This window comes from Acomys russatus, chromosome 4, assembly GCF_903995435.1.
Source record: "Acomys russatus chromosome 4, mAcoRus1.1, whole genome shotgun sequence".
Taxonomy (NCBI): Eukaryota; Metazoa; Chordata; class Mammalia; order Rodentia; family Muridae; genus Acomys; species Acomys russatus.
The window spans coordinates 15,338,753-15,360,438 of NC_067140.1; the positions used below are offsets into that span (position 1 = coordinate 15,338,753).

General features: G+C 49.6%; 1 protein-coding gene across 1 annotated transcript in view; it reads right to left on the reverse strand.

Moving 5' to 3' along the window:
* Positions 1 to 20,934, reverse strand: part of Zmynd8 (zinc finger MYND-type containing 8) — a 101,534-nt gene extending 80,600 nt beyond the window's left edge. The window contains 3 exon segments of the mRNA XM_051143814.1: positions 11,658 to 11,728; positions 20,425 to 20,655; positions 20,790 to 20,934. Coding sequence (XP_050999771.1) covers positions 11,658 to 11,728; positions 20,425 to 20,438 — 85 coding nt within the window. The 5' untranslated portion in view covers positions 20,439 to 20,655; positions 20,790 to 20,934.
* Between the last annotated feature and the right edge of the window lie 752 nt (positions 20,935 to 21,686).

A 21,686-nucleotide genomic window follows, 5' to 3' on the forward strand; every position in this document is an offset into this window, starting at 1 on the left:
GCAGGGCAGGGCCAAAGTCTGAGGCTTTCAGGATGGTGCTTACTCAGGGAGGGCATGGTGGAGTGTTTGCCAGTACACACAAGGCCCTGGGTTAAGCCCATAGCCCACAAATCCACTTTCAGGTTTGCACCCAGAAAAAAAGAAAACACATGTGCACAGGCTGCCTCGAGCTCCCTCATGCTGTCTGTGTGTCTGTGTCTGTGTCTGTGTCTGTGTCTGTCTGTCTGTCTGTCTGTCTGTCTGTCTGTCTCTCTCTCTCTCTCTCTCTCTCTCTCTCTCTCTCTCTCTCTCTCTCTCTCTCTCTCTGCACCCCATACAGGAATGCTCAAGGCATGAAGGCATGAGCAGGTATGTCTCAATGTCTACCAACAAAGAGATGAACAAATTAGACATTCACAGACAGCAAGAGGAACACGTGAGCCCAAAAGTCGGGCTGGGAAATGTGGCTCAGTAACAAAGACTGTTTGCTTACTATGCAGAGGGGAACCAGTCCCACCACTCCCCACCCTACCCCTAAATACCTCATGTTCTCTTGCCCAGCCTGGGAGCACAAGCCTGTAATCCCAGGTACTCCGGAGACTAAGACAGTAGGATCCCAAATCCAAAGCTTACCTAACACCTAAATGTTTGGGCTACCGAGCCCACAAACCTTGAGTCCAACACCAACAATATCGCGAGACTCACCCCCAAATCTCAAACACCACAAACACAAACATGTTATTTAAGAAGAAATTAGGGAGAAGAAATCTACTGCCACTGAAGCAAAAACAAAGACAGACAGAGAATTCGTAGTCCAAACACTTGATCCGAAAACACTCCGAAATTTGAGCATCCTGGAGTGCTGATCGTAAGTAGAAAACTCTGTATCGTGTGCTGGCTCGAGGTCCATCTGAACAGAAGCCATCTGCCAGGCACGGTGCGGTGCCTTACATCCGTAACCCCAGCAGCATCCAGGCAGCAGAAGCAGGACACTGAGCTTCAGTTCCAGGCCAAATGGAACTAGCTGCATGTCAAGAAGGCCTCAAAAAAAAAACAAAGTGACAACACTGGCTGGGGACCCCTGGGCTACGCAAGGGATCTATGAAACATAGGTGAGTTTCAAGTTTAGTCATCCACAAACACCTCATTAGGCACATGCACACTGCCCAATGTTTTAAAATCTGAAATCCAGAATGCCCCTGGTTTCCAATTTTTGAGATAAGAGAGATTCAAACACAAGTATTTATTTTTTGAATGTCTGGTTGATAAGAGGGGCCCAGATGTTGTGGGAGGCTCTCTGCCTGCTGCATTTGTTCTGAGTCCTTTGGAAGAGGGGGGAAAAAAACCAGAAAGTTCTTTTTAGGTGGAAAATCATCAGTTTTGGGCAACAGCATTCAAAAATGGGGCAGGTGCACAATTTCCTCACACCAACCAGAGAGATCAAACGATCAAGCTGGGGGGAGATGGCTCAGTCAGTAAAAATCCTTCCTTAACAAAAATGGGGGCAGCGTGAATCCAGATCTCCAACACCTGTAAAAAGCAGGTGGGTAATCCCTGAGTTGGGGAGGAAGAGACAAGCACACAGCAGGTCGAGCCTGCCAAGAGAAAGCAGGCAATTTTAAGTCTGTAGGCCATGACCAGACGGTCCAGCTTTGGGGATAATCTAGACTTCATTAGGGAGGAGAGGGATGACATGACAGTTCTCTGTCATACATTCTTGGCACTACCCACTGCAGGATGGCACTTCCTGGGGTCTCAGAGAGGTCAGGATCGGGGACAGTTCAAATTACTAAGGTCTTTTGAAGGAAGACTTTGCAGCAGTGCTTCTGCAGCCGGGGCTTAAAAATAGGAATGGTTCTGTTTTCTTAGAGATCCCTGAAAAGCGACAGAAGGCCTCTTTCTCACAGCCATGCTCACATTCGAGCTCTTTGTGAAAGTCTTAATTTACATACAACAGAGAGAAATAGAGGGTTCTCTGCTAAATGGGGGGGTGGGGAGGTGGGGGGTCTAGGACTGGTTAGGAAATTGCTGTTCCTGCCCCTTTCTCTACCATCCTGGCTCTGTAAACGTGTCTATTCCCAGGCAGGTCTCACGAAGAACAACACTGTTCGGGGTTTTAACACATTGATTGAGCTTCCAATGCATCTATGCCTGGTTTCCGAGGGGACCGTTCCCTTGTGCCGGTGACACAATGCAGACACAGCACAGCGACACACCACCGTTCTGCCCACGAGATGTGCACGCAGCAGGATGAAGATGCAAGCAGCCAAAACAGGGAGCTTCCCTTCCATCCAGGAAAAGTGAATCAGACTGCTGCAGACTCCCAGTCTCTAGCCACCGAGGCAAGGCGGTGTCTGACTCATTCAGTTATGGCCAAACTCCTGCAAGGAAGTGTGCTGTGACCACTCTTGCACAGAGAATGCAAAATGACAGCCCTGGGCCATTTCTGTCCCCTTAGTGTGACTCTCTGAGTCCATGCACCATCAGAGAAGCAGGTCTACGTGGAGAATCTGGTCTGCATCTCTATGTCTAAATGAGCTACAGTGACAAGAAAATGGTGAGCCGATCCAGGCAGGCATCCCCAGGAAGCCCAATTCCTGGCCCTTAGCAGTGAGGTAGAGCCCTCAACCAACCAACCAAGCCCCCTTATTTCCCCCTACACTGGGAGCTATCCAGGTATACTTGCTGGCCCTGAAGGGAGGTGACTCCAAGGTTGAAAGCAAGAGACAAAACCTGGCCCCAGCACCCTACTTGGCCACTTCACTCATCTTCCTAAGCCTCAACGTCCTAGACTGTGAGATGGGAAAACACATACCAAAGCGATGAGGCAAGAACTGATGAGGTGCTATACGTAAACGCTACCTGGCATCAGGTGAGAACACACCAACGTGGCATCAGGTGAGAACACACCAACGCTTGGTTCACTGTGCCAGCACTCCTGGTAGATGGTGCTCCTGATTTATGCCTGAATAGCTTTCAGCCAATTGTCATCCTCGGACACAAATGTCACCCTGACATCTTGAAAGCCTGAAGGCTTTGTCTCCTGAGAGTGAGCGCTCTGCAAAATGCCAAGGATGATATAAAGGAGGCAACAGACTCGGAACTACCCTATTAATAATAAGTGATTACACAGGAAGAGGGCTGCTGATTGAAATTCAGAGAACAAGGTGTCTGAGTAGGATCTGAGAATTCTGAGCTAGGTCTGGTAAAAGAGCCCAGTGGGTGCCTGAGTTCCTGAGTCCCAAGACCCTCCTCAGGACCTGCAGAGTGGCAGGAGAAAACCAAGTCCCAAAAGGTGTCCTACACACACACACACACACACACACACACACACACACTGGAATATATATACACACACAATAAATAAGTAAGTACACCAGGGATGGAAGTGTTTGCTTTTAACCCGAGCCCTCCGGACACCTACTCAGGAGGATCTCTCTGATCAGCCTGCTGAACATACTGAGTTCCACGCTCATCATGGCCGCATGGTACGAGCCTGTCTTCAAACAAACACATAACATAAAGAAACCTGAGCTAAGTATGTTGACACATGGCCTGCTGTCCCACCTACTCCCTTAAGCCCACAAATTCAAGACGAGCCCAGGCAACATACAAACTTCTCAGCTCAAAAGAAAAAAAATGAAATGAAACCGGGTGGTGGTGGCACACGCCTTTAATCCCAGCACTTGGGAGATAGAGGCAGGCAGATTGCTGTGAGTTCGAGGTCAGCGTGGTCTGCAGGGCTAATCCAGGACAGCCAAGATAACATAGAGAAACCCTGTCTCGGAAAAAAAAAAAAACAAAAAAAACAAAAAAACAGAAAGAAAGAAGGAAAGAAAAGAAAAAGAAACGTTAACATTTGGGAATCTGAGGCAGGTTTGAAGAAAGCCTGAGCTGTATATTAAGTTCTCAGGCTGTGGAAACGGCTCAGAAGATGAAAGCGCTTGCTGCCAAGCCTGAGGACCTGAGCTCTATCTTTGGGGCCCACACAGCTGAAGAAGCAGGTCTCACAAAATGTCCTCTGGCCTCCGTGCATACACTGTGGCACAAAGACACACATATACAAAAATAAATACAATAAAACAAAAAAAAAAATTTTTTTGTTTTGTTTTTTTGAGGCAGGGTTTCTCTGTGTAGCTTTGGCTGTCCTGGACTCACTTTGTAAACCAGGCTGGCCTCGAACTCACAGCGATCTGCCAGCCTCTGGGATTAAAGGCTTGTGCTGCCACATCCGGCTAATAAAATTTAAGCAGGCAGGCAGAGAGGTGGCTGAGAAGTAGAGCCCTTGCCTAGGAAGCATGGCCCTGTGGGTTCAATCAGCTCCCCTCCACCAATTACTAGCAGCATTTCTGAGTTCCCCGGAGCCAGCTGGAGCTCACTCAGATTCTCTCCCGCAGCATCAAGTCCAGAATAAAGTCCTGAGCTTCTCCAGATGCCCCACCTCATCTCCTGAGGAATGTTCTCTTACTCATGGAGACCGAAAGGGTGGGTCCAAGTGGCTAGACAGCAGCCAAAGTGCAGCCTCATGACACATGTCCTGTACCCTCCTGTTCCAGAGGAGGCCAGTGAACTGAGCCATCCACACCCACCCACAGCCTTCCTGCCACCGCCATGAGACAACTAACCAACCACTTTCCTGCCAGTCCCTTCTGTGCCTGCCCAAACAGCCCAGGATGACTTGTGCTGCTCATAACAGGAAAAAACAAACAAACAAACAGGACACACACTCAGTGGTGGCAGTGGTGGTTGGCAGTGGCAAGCGTGCACCTCGCTCTAAGTTAATTACTTTTTTTTTTTTTAAAGACAGGATTCTATCTTTCAGGGGCTGAAATACTGGACATTAAGGGGGCGGGGGGAAGTGGCCTAAAGGAGCAGTGAGTGCTCACAGCCTAGATCACAATACCAGGCACCTACAAGATAAATGAGGCTGAAAGAGGGATAGGCCTTGTCCCAACACATCACAAACGTCACATCTTGGTCTCCCAGACTTCAACTCTACGAACCTCAGTGCCCTGGGAAACTCCAGCTGTGGGGCTGGAGAGATGGCTCCAAGGTTAAGAGTGCCGCCTGCTCTTCCAAAGGTCCTGAGTTCAATTCCCAGCAACCACATGATGGCTCACAACCATCTGTAATGTGATCTGATGCCCTCTTCTGGCCTACAGGTGTACATGCAGGCACAACACTGTATACATAATAATAAATCAAACCTCCAGCTGTAAAATATGAATGACACTCAGGTGACTGTGTCAGAGGAATGCCCTGATATGGGTGTGGTGGTGATGTAATCCTAGCCCTTGGGAACAGAAGGCAGGAATGTCCAGCGTTCAAGGCCAGCACTCCCTACAGGAAGCTCAAGGTTTGCTCGAGTTATGAGACTGTCTTGTAAAAGCGAATACAAGGCTGGTATGGCAGCACACAGCTTTAATACCAGCACTTGGGAGGTAGTTCAAGGCCAGCTTCATCTCCAGACTGAGACCCTGTCTCAAAATAACAACAACAACCATACTTAATAATAATGAGATGGCTCGGCAGCTAAGAGCACATATTGCTCCTACAGAGAACCTAAGTTCAATTCCCAGCATCACTAGCGCCCCTAATTCTAAAGCCAGGGGTCTGACACACTCTCCTGATTTATTTATTAAAATAAATAAATATTTTAAGAGAAAGATGCTCTGAAAACAACAGCAGCCAAAGTAGGCCCCTCCACAGGAGGAGGACCAAAGTGCTGGCAGGGAGTCCCTTAGAAATAAGGGGTCTCTCCCCTCGGATTCTAAGCAAAGCTGAGACCGCTAATCACTGTGAGCAGTAAAGAGGCCAGTAGGCTGAACCACTGTGTAACGGAGGTGCGCACAGCTCACACACACACACGCACTCTTACTTCCTGGTTCCCAGTCGGCCCTGGGCAACTCTACGCAGCTTACCAAGCTGGCTGAACAGTGTGCACAACCTCTTCCTGGGGCAAGAAGAACCACACCAGGAAGAACTCCCTGTCTCTGCCAAGTCTATCTAATCCCAGCCGGCATTTGGGGACACTCTCACATCCACATACCATTCTGAGCACTGTCTGTGAGCAAGATCCATCTGAACTTCCCCCATCCCATTTAGGGAAAACTGAGCCTTGGTGGGGTCAAGCAGGAGCAAAGGAGTCTGGCTCTCTGGGCTGGTTGAAAAGCTCTGTGCAGGCTGTGGCTGTTTAGAAGGCTTGCTCAGCACCTCTAACGGCACATGAAAGCATGGGCATGGTGCACAGAGGCAGGAACCTTCCAGCACTCGGAGGTAGACAGGTGCAGGAGGATCAGAAGTTCAAGGTCACCCTCGCCTGCATAACAAGTTGGGAGCCAACCTGGGATCTGGAACTTAATTTTTGAGACCCTATCTCAAAAACAAAACAAAAAGCAGCTCTGGGGTCAGTGAACAAAGTGCAGCACTGCAAAAACTTGGCAACTTTTGTAAAAAGCCAGACCCAGGAATGTGAGTGTATAAGCCCAGAGCATGGGGGGAGGGTGGAGACAGGCAGGCACCAGGGGCTTGGTGGCCAGACAGTCTGGCCAAAATGGCCAGCTTGGGGGTTCAGTCAGACCATGTCTCAAATAAATGAGGGGGAGAGTACTAGGAGGACATCCAAGATTTACCTGTAGCCTCAACAAGCCACACCTCGTCAAGCACAAGGGCACAGGCACACACAACACACACACACACATACACACACAAAGCACACAGGGGGTGGGGAGGTGGGGAGGCCACACTACTTGCTCTCAGATGGGAGGTGGGGCACACTTGGCGGTCAAGGACCTTCTAGAGAAAACTCCTGTCCTCTGGTGCAACAAGAACAGCACAAGAAAACAATGGGAACAGGCAGGCGATGGTGGCGCACGCCTTTAATCCCAGCACTCGGGAGGCAGAGGCAGGCGGATTGCTGTGAGTTCGAAGCCAGCCTGGTCTACAGAGCGTGTCCAGGACAGCCTAGCCAAGGCTACACAGAGAAACCCTGTCTCAGAAAAAAAAAAAAAGGGGGGGGGGGACTTCTAGATAGCTAGAGGTATCCCACTATCTTTTTTCGTGTGTGTGTGTGCGCCACATGTGTGTGCCACATGTGTGTGCCCCAGAAGAAGGGTGTTGGATTGTCAACAGCTACAGTTATAGGCAACTGTGAACCATGGGTGCTAGGACCCAAGCTCAGGTTTTCCGGAAAAGCAGCAAGCACATACGTTAGCTGCTGGGCTACCGCTCCATCCCCAGTTACCTTGAGCGTGTCACGGTCTACTGAATGGACACCTGAGTTAGCAGTCTATCCGCTGTGCACTTCGGATAAGGCTGAAAATACTCCAAAACTGTATACACAAGGCTAGCTGAGGAGCCCGCGTTCTTGATGGGTGCCATGGGTGATATGGAAAAGGCTAGAAAAGTGGCCCACACAACTGATGAAAGAAGCTAGGGGCTGGTGAGCTGCCTCAGTGGGGAAAGGTGCTTGCCGCCAAAACTGGAGCCCTGAGTTTAAACGCAGGGTCCTACGTGGTATCAAGAATGGACTCCAGGGGCTGGAGACATGGCTCAGAGGTTAGGAGCACTAACTGCTCTTCCGAAGGTCATGAGTTCAATTCCCAGCAACCACATGGTGGCTTACAACCATCTCTTCTGACCTGCAGGCAGAATGCTGTATACATAAAAAATAAATAAATCTTAAAAAAAAAAAAAAAAAAAAAGAACAGACTCCACCAAGTTGCCTTCTGACCTCCATTCCTGTGTGTGTGTGCGTGTGTGTGTGTGTGTGTGTGCGTGTGTGTGTGTACCCACACACAGATTTTCAAAACAAATACATGCTTTTGGAGACAAGCACACAAACTCATGTCTAGGCACCACGGACATACACACACAAAAAAAAGCACCCCCAAGAACGCAACGACAGGAGCGGTGAAGGTGAATATGGACATCTGCTTCTCGGGTGACTCAAGAGAGCCTAGAGGCAGACGCCCCAGCATCAAGCAGCATACCCAGCACACCTGGATCCTTAGTGTCCTAATAGCACTGTCCCAAAAAGGGCCTCAAGCAGAGCGCTAGCAGGACACATCAGAACATAAGCAGTCATAAGTAGACGGCCCAGTGGGAGCAATGGGTAGTAAGCAGCAACATATAACCCCCAAGAGTGTAAGAGGGACCCTTGGGCCCATGATAATATAAAAGGACAAAGAAGCTCACGGGGGAGGGGGAGGGGCCACGGAGAAGGCTCAACAGTTTAAAGCACTGGTTCTTCCAGAGGACCTAGGTTTTAATTCCTAGCACCCACAGGGCTCAAAGCCACCTATATGACCTGTTCGTTGCCGGGGATCCAACACCCTCTTCTGGCCTCCGTGGGCACCAGGCAGCCACATGGTACATGGGCACACATGCAGACAAAACACCCACAGACATAAATAAATTAAAGAGACAGCAAACACCTCCACTGTACAGAATTCTAATGCAGTCACTGTGCCCTGGGGGCGAAACACAGAGAAGATGAAGAGTCACAATCCCCTGCTCCTGGGAGGTGGCTCAGCGACTTCCTTTCCAAGAATGTTGCCTGGGGACAGCTCAGTCAGCAGCCCAGCATTAACAAACCCCAGGTCCCATCCCCAGCGCCACATAAACTGCGAGTGCTGGCACATGCCTGCAACCCCAGCACTTAGGCAGATCGCCCTTGACTACACAGCAAGCTTAAGGCCACCATACACTATGAGTCTTTGTCAAAAACAACAACAACAACAAAAAACAAACAAACAAACCAAGAGTACAATTTGGAAAATGTCAAGGCCATCATAAACAAAGTTCTGAGAAACTAAGGAAGACAATGCCAGGTAGTTGTCACAGTAGCATTCTGAAGGAGAAAGGGGGCCCTTGGCAAGAAAACTGAAAAAATCTGAATACAGTGTGGGGTTTAGTTGAATTCAGAACATCTGCCCTGTCTCGGAAAACAAACAAACAAACAAAAACAGAACATCTAGATATGCTGAAGAGGACTGGAACAGGAGGGGTTGGGAGAGGTGGGGAAGGATGGGGAGGAGTGGAGAGGGGGGAGGATTGGAGAGGGGGGAGGGCTGGAGAGGGGGGAGGAGGGCTGGGGAGGGCTGGAGAACAAAAGAGTAGGATGGGGGCTGCTTGAGTCTTCTTTAAATCTAAGACCCTTAAAATGAGCTTACTTTATTTTTTCTTTCCTGTTTGTTTTGTTTCATCTTTTGAGACAGGGTTTCTCTGTGTAGCCTTGGCTGTCCCAGACTCACTGTGTAGACCAGGCCTGCCCTTCCTCCCTGAGTGCTGGGATTAAAGGCGCCTATCATGGGTGCCTGGCTGAGCTTACTTTAAAACCACCCAAAATAGCAGACTGACTCCTTCAGAAACAGCAGCATCTGCAATAAGTCTGTGTGATAACGAACGGGCTGCCAGGATGCAGGACAGCATGTTCCCAGGACAAACAGAAGGACACAGGGAGTGCAGTTGGGAGGAGCTGGCACCAGGTAAGTGGGTGTCATAGGGCAATGGAGACAAGAGAGGCAGGTCGCAATGACTTCAGATAAGGGGACTCGAAGCTTTGGGAAGATAAACACGAGAAGATGGGTGCCTGTGCACATGTGTGCACATATGTGGAGGTCAGAGGTCAACCTAGGTGTTATTTCTCAGGTGCTGTCCACCCACTGTATTTCTCTGGAGAGGGTCTTACATATAGACCAGGGACTCAAGGCAGGTTTTTTATCTGTTTGTTTTTATTTTTCGAGAGAGGGTTTCTCTGTGTAGCCGTGGCTGTCCTGGAACTCACCCTGTAGACCAGGCTGCCTCGAACTCAGAGATCTGCCTGCCTCTGACTCCCAAGTGCTGGGATTAAAGGCATGAGCCACCACAAACGGATCAAGACAGTTCTGGAAACTGACTCAGGACCTCCACAAGCCCTTTACCAACTGCATCATCCTCCCAACCCTATAGAACGGTCCTCGGTGCCCTGGGGAAGGGCAAATGGACACTGGTCATGCAGAGCTGACAAGCTTTAGGCAAGGGGGGAAGACAGCATTTAGTTAGGAACTAGGCATTTCCTGGTGTATAATGACAGAAAAGGTCTTCACAAAGGACAAGGCAGGCGGGTCCCTGGGGACTTCCCCAAGTTGGTGGCCCAATGACTGTGGCCCTTCTGAAAGGGTTTTATTGCTCTATCTACCAAAGTCCAGGAATGAGGAGTGTCAACACAGTCTACTCTACCCACTTATCCATTAGACACTGGTGTCCTGGACTGCGGAGGGGGACGCCTCCCACTTCAGAAGGGAATTAGACAGGCCCAACACAGGAAGGCTCACGGCATCCCTCCAGCCTTCAAACACACCAGTACCACTGTCACAGACAACCCTAGGAGGGAGGAGCCTGACATAGAAAACAGTCCCATACCTGAGAGTACAGATAATAAAAGGAGCCAGGCATGAGTAGCAGTACACATCTTTAACCCCAGCACTCAGGAGGCAGAGGCAGGTGGATTTCTGTGAGTTCAAAGCCAACAGGATGCACAGAGTAAATTCTAGGCCGGCCAGGGCTGTACAGTGAGATCCTGTCTCCAAAAAGGAAAAAAAACAGGGATGGACAGAAAAGACACACAGACAAAGATGAAGACCCGACACCGCCCAGCCCCTCCCTAGACACTCCCTCATCCTCTCTCCTGTCATGTGTCACCAGGCCACGTCTCATTAGTCCATCCTGCAGGGACTCCCTCGGTCGAGGTCTTGGCCTGCTCTAGCTTCCGGGCTCCTCACAACTTGGAGAAACGAAACTCGGATGACCTGCACATGCTAGGGCCACTGAGGCAGGGACAAGGCAGTGGGCCCCTGCCTCCTCCTCCCAGCCAGCTCTGTGTGACAACATGACCCTTAGTTTGACCCAAATAATAAGCTTTTTTTTTTTAAAGTCCCGAAATGCTCTTTTCTTTTAGGTGCCTTTAGGAAGTCACATTTTATGACATCCTGGCCAGATGAGAGCCTCCTCCCGGAAGGGTCTGTAACAACCCTCCCCGCGGCCCCTCACACTTTCCAGACATAGCAGGGAGCTGCCAGGAAGGACCAGAAACAGCAGTTAGGCCACCCAAGGCACAAGTAAGCGCTCCCTTTCGGGTACCCCACAAACTCTCACTGAGCAGCAAGCAGGCCCAGCCCACCGCAGGCTCCCAGCAAACAGAATAAACAGCAGACACCAGAGTTCGCTCTGAACACAGGCAGTGGCCCCCCCACTCCCTTGTTAACACTGACCAAAGGCCACCATTTTCCAATGAAGCCGGCCTACTCCATCCCATTCCCGGGATTGCCAGAGACTGTTGTTTCAAATCAGCTGCAGACCCTCGGTGGCTTCCGCAGAAAGCACAGTTAGACTCCTGTAAGCTCTGCTCTGGGGAGAGAGGCAGGCAGGCACCCTCAGCCCAGGCGCAGCATACCCAAAATTTACCACAGGGCAGCTCTGGGCAAGTCAGCATACACACCTACACAAGCACAGCGGGGAAGGAAGACTGAACAATGTCTCCAGAAATTAGGTTCATCCATCAAAGGACCCTACAGTGCGACGGGTGTCACAGCCACCCGGCAGCGCAGAAGAGCTACAATTCACGGCTCTCCCACAACAAAAGAAATCCAATCCCCTCTCCTCAAGAACTGAGTGAATAATCTGAAATTTTTACTCACCTTTGGAGCGAGTAGAGCTATCCATTCCCTCTACCACCTCCTGTTCGGTTTTTATCTCCTCTTCAGCCAAGCTGAAATAGAACAAATTATGTATGTTTAGGTAGGCTGCAAATGGCCTGGGGGGGTGGGGGGAGTTGCTGGGGAGCCAGAGAGCAAACCCGCCTTCTCTCTAGGAGTCCTTATGGGCAGGAGGGAGCACACCTGATTTCAATGAAGTGTGAAGATGCCAAAGGACTCCTTTAAAACACTGGAATACTAGAAATACTTCTTTTAAAAAAGTCAAATTGATATCTCAATTGTCAGACCATTCATGAAGAGATTGTGGGGGGGGGGGATGTTTTAGTTTAGAAGGGCAAGTACAACCCACCTGCTTCTTCTATCCTAAAGAACCCGGGCTACAGAAGCCTCTCACACGGTACCCAGAATCTGTAACACAGAATCCTGCCAGTAGTTGCCAGGTCTCCCCATCCTGACCCTAAAAGCTCGCCCAGTGAGGCAGGATGGCGAAAAGGAAAAAAAAAAAGGAAAAAAAGAAAAACCATACCGGTTAAATTACAAAGCAGAAAAACATGGCCAGACTCAAGCACCCTTTATCCCAGGAATCATGACCCTGAGGTCACTGGGCAGGCAGCCTCAACCCCGGCAGGCATGGCTTCCTCCTGAACTGTGACTAATTACACTCCGGCACAGACAGTGGAATGAGGAAGGATTATTTAAAAGACACAGGCTAAGTGGAGAGTTGGGACAGAAGAAAGGCAGGCCCCCTTAGCTAGAAAGGTCTGTCATCCAGAACCTTCTCTGCCTTCCTACTGAAACACAGGTTCAACAGAGCAGGCCCTGTCAGACCTAACCCCCCTCCCCCCCCACACACACACACTTCATAAGGCAAACAGGAGGAAAACAAGATCTGCTCTTATAGGTGTACATGATCGGAAGTACTAGAATGTTCCAGGCATTCCAGGATGATGTTTTGGTGAGATTGCTTAGGTACAATCCCAGCAGATCATGGTTCAGCAAGAAGAAAGGGATGCATCACCAATTGGTGTGGCTGGAATTTTCCACTGGGAAGGCTTGAAGGCAAGACAGTGAGACAGTTGAGGAAGACAGTCTTGTGTCCTGTGCTTTGTGTCAATGACAAGGCAAAAGATGGGTCCAAAAAGGCAGCCTCCAGCCTGGAGCTCGGGCTAAGATGGAGCCATGTTTGGGAGCGTTCCAGATGCGTTGGGAGGACAGAATTCAAGACAGGAACTAGGCAGAAAGAGAATAGACTACTTACTGCTCAGGACAGGAACTCAGAGTCCTCTGACTAACTAGTCCCAAGAGAGAAAAGAGAGAGAGAGAGAGAGGGGCAGTTCGGGTTTGAATTTGAATATTAATACACTTGGCATTCTTATATGGAGCCTTGGTAACAATTCCATTTAATCGGCATCGTAGCAAGACCAATGACACAAATCACCAAAGAAATACCAACACGATGTCACAGGTGATCCTTCTCAAAAGAAACCAAGCTTGCCAGCCCCGAGCATGTCACCAACATGAAACGTATAGGGGACAATGAAGGTGCAGTTTCTACTCCAGCCTCAGGGAAAAGCATTTCCACCTCAGAAACACTGCCCAGAACAGGCACTGATTGTCTGCCTGGGTGCTGCTGGAGGGGTGGCTCTTGCAGTCAGAGATGGGGGTAGATGATTACCTTCAAAGGAACCCATAACCTTGATCTTTCTAGCAACTAGAATCCTGTTCCCCTTTCTAGCATGAGGTATGTGAAATGGGTCCCACCCGTATTTTGAGTGATGAAGGAAAAAACGCCAATCTCTGCTCCAACTAAAATGTACCAGTGGGGAAAGACATTTAAGACACACACACACACACACACACACACACACACACACACACACACACACGAAGGATTTCTGCTATGATGGACACATTCAAAGGTGTATTGATCAAGGAGACCTGCACTGAAGAGAACAATTACGTGGCTTGTAAGGGCCCAGAGAGGCTGAATACTTCAGGCTGGAATCCAGCTGAGAAGCTAAGAAAATGCAAAGTAGTTTCGGGGTTGCTGTTCGCTGCTGAGTTTAAGATAATCGATTCTGAAACAGAAGTAGGGGGGTAAGCTGTTTTATCTTCCCAAGCTTTACAAGTGATCACCAGTCACCTGACTTTTAACAAGCACCACCAGTTTTGAGCCTAGGATTTCCAGCACATTTGAAGAAAACCATCTCTTTCACACCATAGCAAGCTGTTCCTTCAAAGGCATCCCCCTCTGTACAAGTACATGCGCGCGAGCACACACAAGTGCACAACTTGCATTTGACTAAATTGACGTTGCAGCGTCTATGAATTTAAAAGGAAAAAAAAAAAAAAAAAGAACACTTCACTTACTAAAGCAAAGACCAAAATACAAAGTTAGTCATTTCTAACAGCCACATCTGAGAGACTTCCTTTTACCTACAATTTCAGGTTTCTTTTTCTTTTTCTAACCTCCCCCCCCCCGCCACCCCCCCCCCCCTTTTTGGTTCAGTGTTAAGCACTGGTGTGTTACTAGCAAGGGAGAACTCCAAATCTCATATGAAAAGTGCTGATGACAAAGATTTGTACCTTTCTAAATGCCCCACAGATCTTAGGCAATTCAGTTTAATAGCTGTTTGGAGATTGTGGGGTGAAAGTGGGGAGCTGGCCGACAAATAACAATCTTTAGAAAGAAAACTGCAGCTGGAGAAAACACTTTGAACTTTTGCCATTAACACGTATAAAAGTCTTAGCCTACACAGCCCCCCCCCCCTTTCACCCCTGCTAGAATCCAGCAACCCTGATCATTTCAATCAACAAAGGAACAAGTCTTAGATTCAAATTGACATTTCTATTTTTGTAAAGGTCTCGTGGGGTGAGTGGATACATAAAGGACAGGGTAAAATAAGCCAATAGAAAGAGGGGGGGAAATGTATCAACTACTTGTATACATTGTACAAACACGACCATCAGCACTTAGGCTCATATTTACCCAAGTCTCTTGCTGGTGGATCCACAAACTGCTACATTTCAGGCACCCGAGAGAAGAAACAGCACCTGCAAACACAATCAAGTCCATCTCTTCCCCTTTTCCCAGTAAAAAGAATGAAGACCCCCACATACACTCCTTCTCTGAGCAAGAAATCTAGGCTTCTAAACCTGCCAGCACTGGACAGAAAAGGAGCAATTAAAAGTTGCATACGCACTCCTGTTCTTCCAGGAAGCCTTAACCGTTCTGATTATTAATTCTGAGGACCCAGGGCTGGTCGGTAATTCCCAGGCACCTCACCCCTTCAACACTTCCAAAGGAGAGAGAGAAAAGGAAAGGCTTAGCTGTTTGACAGGGGGTGGGGGGGGAGCAAGCCTGGGTGGGTATACAATAGGCAGCTCCTTCCTTTCCCAGGTGCCCTTACTGCTTGACTTTTAGAACAATCTGTAAGCCAGCTAGAACACAGAACAGCATGCACGAGACCTTGCTGCCCCAGTCAGAACATCATCACACAGCCAATTCAGGAATCATGCACCAGTCCTAAGCGCTTCTCCTAGGTTTTCCTTTCATTCAAAAATACCAAAAGGGTCCAGGCTGTAAGAAACACTTAACACCCAAGGCACACCATCCTCCTCCTCCTCCTCCTCCTCCTCCTCCTCCTCCTCCTTTTCCTCCCATGGCACAACAGTCAGCATCAAAATGTAAAGGGAGGGAGAAAAAAAACCCACAGAAACAAAACAAAACCAAGCATGCGCCTCTGAATCTGCAAATAATTTTCTTTAATTGGGGGGAGGGGGACGGTTAGCAAAGCGCTTTCTGTAATCACTCACCTAAAACGGGCAGTCATCGGAGCTAAGCTATTTATGCAGTATTCTTAAAATGGCGGCTGGCAACAGTGCCTCACTCCTGTATTGAAGCTAAAATGGTAGCAGTTTGTTCAATAGCTGAGCTCATGTTTAAGAAGCCCTGCTAGTTCCAAAGCCACCTTCATAAACATCAGAACTAAGAAACGCTCCACCAAAGGACACCAACAATCCAACGTTTGAAGAAGAATAAAAAAAAAAAAAAAAAAAAAAAAGGAAAGGAAAAAAAAAAACCCAACAAACTGCAGTGGCAGGGAGAGTTGGTGAAGTCACAGGTTCCTAAAGGAAAGCGGTCCCTTTCAGGCGTTCACCCTTCCTCAGGAGACTGTGCTGGGGCCCCCTTGCCCTGGACTGAGGTGGGTGGAAGGGTAGGAATTACGCAGCCCCCTGGCATAATGTGAAGACAGACAGGTGTCTCTGCACGCAGATCAGTCCTAGAGAGCAGGCTGCAGGGGGAGGAAACTCGTGCCCTTCTGAGTCCAGAGCAGCACAGCTCGATACCACTTCTCCAGGTAAAATGAAAGCTCCCAGAACAGCAGGCTTCTAAGACGCAAAGCTAACAGGGCTGCACCACTGTCTGAGGCCAAGGTGAAAAACCCAGAAAGATTGTGAGCCTAAAATCTGCCATCACCAAATACAGCAACCACCCCTGATAACCGGGCTCATCAAGGACAGATCCTCAGGTCTCCAGAGGAGTAACTCAAGTCCACAGAAGACTCTCAGAAATGAGGTTCCCGTCCACTTCCTCCCCCCCACCACCACACACACATAGCCTGAGAGGTAACAATGCATTTTGTAAAGCTCCCTTCACAGGCCGAACTATTAATAATAGCCTCATGGTGGCCAATGTCATTGACTGCTAAGGTCTGAGAACTGCAGCATTCCTCCGGCGCTGGGAGTAGGGAGCTTCAAGGTGACAGCTTTTCAGCTCCTAGGGAGAAAGGAGGGCACCATGCCCAAGGCTGAGCCGGGCGAGGCCAGGCTGCTGGCTGGGAGCCGCCCTGCAGGTAGGTGATCCGGGTAGGAAGGGCTGGCCTGGCAGCATGCTGGCTGCAGAGCTGGCAGGGCCTCCCTGTTTGTCTGGAAGGAGAGGAGAACGGGGGGGCGGGGTGGGGGGGAGGGCGGCCAGAGCCCAGCAACCTGAGGCCAAGGGTGACTCCTGAGTTGCTTTTGCATTTGAAGAACAACTCTGAAGGCTTCTAAAGCCACCGCTGCCTTTTCCTTCTCAGCCACGGAGAGGGGCCCCTTGAATGTGTCTTTCTTCTCAGGGTCAACCAGAGGCAAAGAGATCCACAGCCTGGCAAACGTGTGGGCCTCGGCCAGAGGAGCCAGAGGGGAAAGCAAACAGAAACAAAAGAGATCACACATTTGACTAGGTTGGCCTTCCCAAACATACCTTGCCTCCAGGGTTACCAGCACCCAGCCTTCTAAAATATGACCACACACACACCACACACAAACACACACACACACACTTTTCTTTAAAACCTGATACTGGAAGAAAGAGGAGAAAGCTATTGTTTTCACCCCTAATTTATAATCCGAGGGACATCATGCTTGCTTTCTGCCTCAACTCTTTGAGCGTTGATTATAAAAGTAACTACACTTGTCTGTAACATTTCTGCAGTGTCCTTGCTCTACAATTAGAACACTGAGGAAAGTTTACTGAGTGTTTACATGCAATTAATCCCGAGCTAAGACCGAGAGCACTGGCCATTTTCTGGAGCGAATAAAAAGCGGTTAGTCCCCTCCCCGACAAGGATGCCACTTCATCTCCCGAATGGGGTACCCATCTTGGAAGGTCTTAAGGGGGGGGGAGATGAGAGAAGAAGAGAATGGGGAAAGAGGGAAGACAGGGAGGGGGAGGGGAAGAGAGCATAGGGAAAGAGGGAGAGAAGGGGGAAGAAAAGGAGAGGGAAGATATGGGGGGGGGGAGGGACGGAAGGGGAGAGAGAGAGAGAGAAAGATCAAAAGCTCCAGTGTCTGTATTTGTTCCTCTGCAGCTATGACTCCTCTTTGGGGACCAGGGAGGCAGGAGGAAGAGGGAAAAACAGCACATCAGTTTGTTTTCTCCTCTGCAATTTGCACAAGTCTGGAACCTTCCACCTTAATGAGGAAAAGGCAAGTGGGGGGTGGAGGGGGGGGTCCTAGGGAAGCAATGTAGGAGACTCTCCAGCTGGGCCACCTGCTTTTTTCCTAAAAGGAACAACAGCAACAACAAAATGGTAGAAATTTCCAGAAGTCCTATACACTCAGGCCACTCACTGCAAATGTCAACCTTTAACCTTTTCCCCAAATCTGCTTGTTTAAACAGTTAAGGGGGGGGACCCCGCTGGGCTAGTCTCTGGCCAGCACTGAGGTCTCACCTAGTCCAATTGCAATGCAGTCACTCTTTCTTTTTTTTTTTTTAATTCCCCCTTTAGGAACTGGAAAAGAATGCTACTTCGAAAGCAATTAACTTTTTACCAACCCGGCCATGGAGGTGGCTATGAGGGAAAGCAGCCAGCTTGAGCCAGGGCTAGGAAATTGTCTGGGGTTCACAGTCACAAACAGATCCTGGCTTTCCAAACCTGTGGGAGCCATTTTAAAGGAAGCTTGCAGAGGACGAACGCTTTGGCCCTCAAGTTTCCTTCCAGCCCAAGTTAGGCAAATGCTGAAAGAAGCAAACCAGGAGGCTTGTGACTAGCCCCGGGGTTCTGAGGAGGTCACATGAGACTTTCACAGCACCGAGAGAGCAATAAAGAGAGTAGCAGAAGTTTGTGTGGGGCAGTGGCACTGCTTAAAGACTACACCCCTGCACTCTGCCTCAGAGACGCTGGCCTGCCTCACACAGGCTGCCCAGCTAAATCTTTAGTCTGGCTTTCTTTACTAAATGACGCTTTTCCAACTGATGTCAAAAGGTTGAAGTTGCTTGCACACTAAAAGAAAAAGCTTAGTGAGTCTCCGAAGTTGGCCTAAGACCACCACAGCGTACAGTGGCCGCACTTCCATGCAGGCTGGAATGCTCTCAAAGCAGGAAATACATGTGGTGAACTTCCAGGCGGACCCTGAAGGCAAATGCTGAGGGAAAGTCAGCTTTTGTCACTTTAAAATCCTAGCTGCAGCCTCAAAATTAGGGCAAATGCAAAGGCACCAGTGCACAGAGAGAGGGAGGTGTGGAGCAGGCTTGAGGGGAGGGGGGTTGGCGGAGAGGCTATAAGTGGTGGTCCCTGAGTCCCAAACCAAACCTAGTTTGGCAGTGGATAGGACTCTATACTAAATGTAAACACTGTAAAACTTACAAATGACACCAACAAGGCACACACGCAGGCACACACCCAGTGTGCAGGGCTCTGGAACCCCTAAGGACAAACAATCTGTTCATGTGTCACAGCACATCACCTACCCAGAGGTTCGAAGAAGCCAAACACAACTCAAGGTCTAGCTGCAAGCCACAATGAAGCCAGTAATTCCTCCCCCAGCTGAGGGTAAACAGGAAGTGAGAGAGGTTCAGTCCTAACAGCAAGCCAGCAGGGACAACAGTGGATTCAAGCCATCACCCAAACTCAAGACTCTCTGTAGAAGCCACCCCCCCATGACCAAGACCCCAACTGTTCACCCAACTCTTGCATTACTTACCCAACACACGGTCAGGCAAACCGTCTCCCTTCCCCCAGTTAGGAAGAGAGAATAAATAGGCTGGCAGGTTTGGGACTTCATCGAAAAGGAAACAATTTTGTGAACAGTTACATGGTAGTATTAAAAACACACACCACCACCACCACCACCACCACCACCACCACCACCACCACCACACAGCTCAGCAACTGGTTATGGGATGCTGTCATGAGCCTCAGGTATAATCTTATGTCCTCTGCACTGTATCACAGAGGACAGAAGAGGATGATATAATGTTTAAAAAAAAAGAAGAAGGGGATGAAAACAAAGATAAAAGAAACATTAGCCCATGGAAAGCATGCAAGGATTCAGAGTCCTCTCAGGTTTTTTTTTTTTTCTTCTGCAGGATGTTATTCAAAATCTCTCCCCATCCCCACTCGCACCTCACCCACCCCCAGGCACCATCCCTACTCCAAAAACTCCCTCAGAGGCTAGAAAACACTTTCAGAGCCATTTGCTGGCTGTAGGCTGACTTGAAGAACATTCTGTACCAAGCTAAGTCGGGGGGTGGGGGGGGGGAGGCTGAACACTGTTGCTGCAAGGGTGAAGCTCTAGAGAAGGGAGATTCAGTCCACACGCCACCACCCACCTAGGCCCAGGAGCCAGCCTGGCTCCCCTGAGCACTGCTCTTGCTCAGGCCTGGCTTCTGTTACAAACGCACATCCTCTCTGTTCAGAACTTAGCCCAGCCTTTCCCAGAACCTCTCTGGAGAAGCAGGCTTGCTTGCTCCTGCTGTCTGCCACAAACAGTCCTGAGCAGTGCTGGGAGAAGACCTTGTGGCTTACCTTCCATTTTCTTTCCCCAGCAGGCATGTGACACAGAGCAGACAATAGTGCAGGGGGGGGGGTGAGGGGAGGACTGTTCAGAGAGAGAGGGAGAGAAGGAGAAGGAAAGAATGGGAGGGGGAAAAAAAGAAGAAGAAGAAGAGGGGGAAATAATAGCTTCTCTTTTGGATTACCAGGATTTAGCTTCAAACTATTCCAGAAAGTCTTTGTCCTGGTCAGAGTAAAGGTGTTCCAGGCCCTCACAAGTCTGTAAAATCAAGCTATGGCTAATGGCTACTTAGCCATGTGACCCAAGAAAGGAAAAAAAAAATCTCTCTAAACAGTCCCAAGTTACCCTAAGTGCTCTGGGGGGGGGGGGGTGAGTGTGGCACAGCCAGGCTACAGAGAAATCACACTGCTACTCACAACTCGATGACTCAGAGGGAGGGGGGAAAAGATGGTTAAAAAGCCGAGCTTACCTCTGTGGATGCATTGTTAACTGTGTAATGTCAATACTTATAAAACATGGAGGACAGGCTCCTAGTTCTCACAGAAAAAGGGTTTGGCACTTCGGCTGATGATCTGGCCGCCTAATAAAAGCTCATCCCCGATTGGCTGCCCCGGCAAATCGGAGTGTAAAGCCGCCGCGGATTGGCTGAAACACTTCCTGAGCGATTATCTTTGTGAGGCTCGGGTGAGCAAGAGCCATCCTGTGCATAGAAAAAGACAGGCTAAGCTAGGCCCTTTGCAGGAAGAAAAACTTGGGAAAGGGGCCCCCACATGCACTTCTACCACACCCTGGCTAGATTCCCCAGTCTAGGCAAACCCGTGCAGCCAGCCTGACCTGCTCCAGCGAAGCCTGAAGCCAGGATGCCACAGGGAAGAGCCCTTTTGGGGTGGGCTGGACGACTCATCCACACCTGCCCCCACACAGAAGTCCTTCTCTAGGGAGGCAAACAGGCCGTTTTCTAAAACAAGCCAGCTTGAGTGGGTCTCAAAGGAGAAAGTCGAGCTGAAGGGTAGAGAGTCCCAGGGAGCCAGGAGCAAAAGGGACAAGGCCAGCAGCACAGGCCTCTGAGGGGTTGAGGGGTGGGGGTGGGGGGGAACAGGCAGCCCAAGGGAGGCCCCCAACAAATCAGCAAGGGGCATCCAGGTTCCTGAGAGCTGAGAGGCGCCGCTGCTGTGGGGAGGAGTGGTCAAGTTTGCCTAGTCATGGTCAAAGTGCCTGTAGGAAAAAGCAGGCCCACAGAGCCATTTGCAAGGCAGGGTGGAAGTCTAAAACCTCACCAGCCCCCTCAGTCAGTCCTCAAAGAAAAACCAAAAGGGTCCTTTGCCAAGATGGCAAGGAAGGGACCCTCTCCAGGCTTACCCTAAGAAAAGCCAAATGCATTGCAAGCAGGCCACATGCCTCCATCTACAGACCTCCCTTCCCAGCTCCCTCCCCCACAGATGAGGCCTGCTAAACCTGTCAGTTAAACAAAAATCTGACTTCCGTATTAGTCTGCGATGCCTTCAGCTTCCTGCCTGTTAACCCTCTCTCGGACTCTGGGCCTTGCTGGGAAAAACTAGGCCCTGAGATTGCAGAAAAGGCCTGTGGAAAAATACCAGCTGCAGCTCTCCCAGGCAGATGCAGAAAGAGAGAGAGAGAGAGAGAGCGCGAGCTAGCTAACTGCTGTCTCGCCTCGGCTTCCCAAGGAGGCGTGGACCTTCTGAATCCAGGGCATACAGGCAGTGCCTCTCG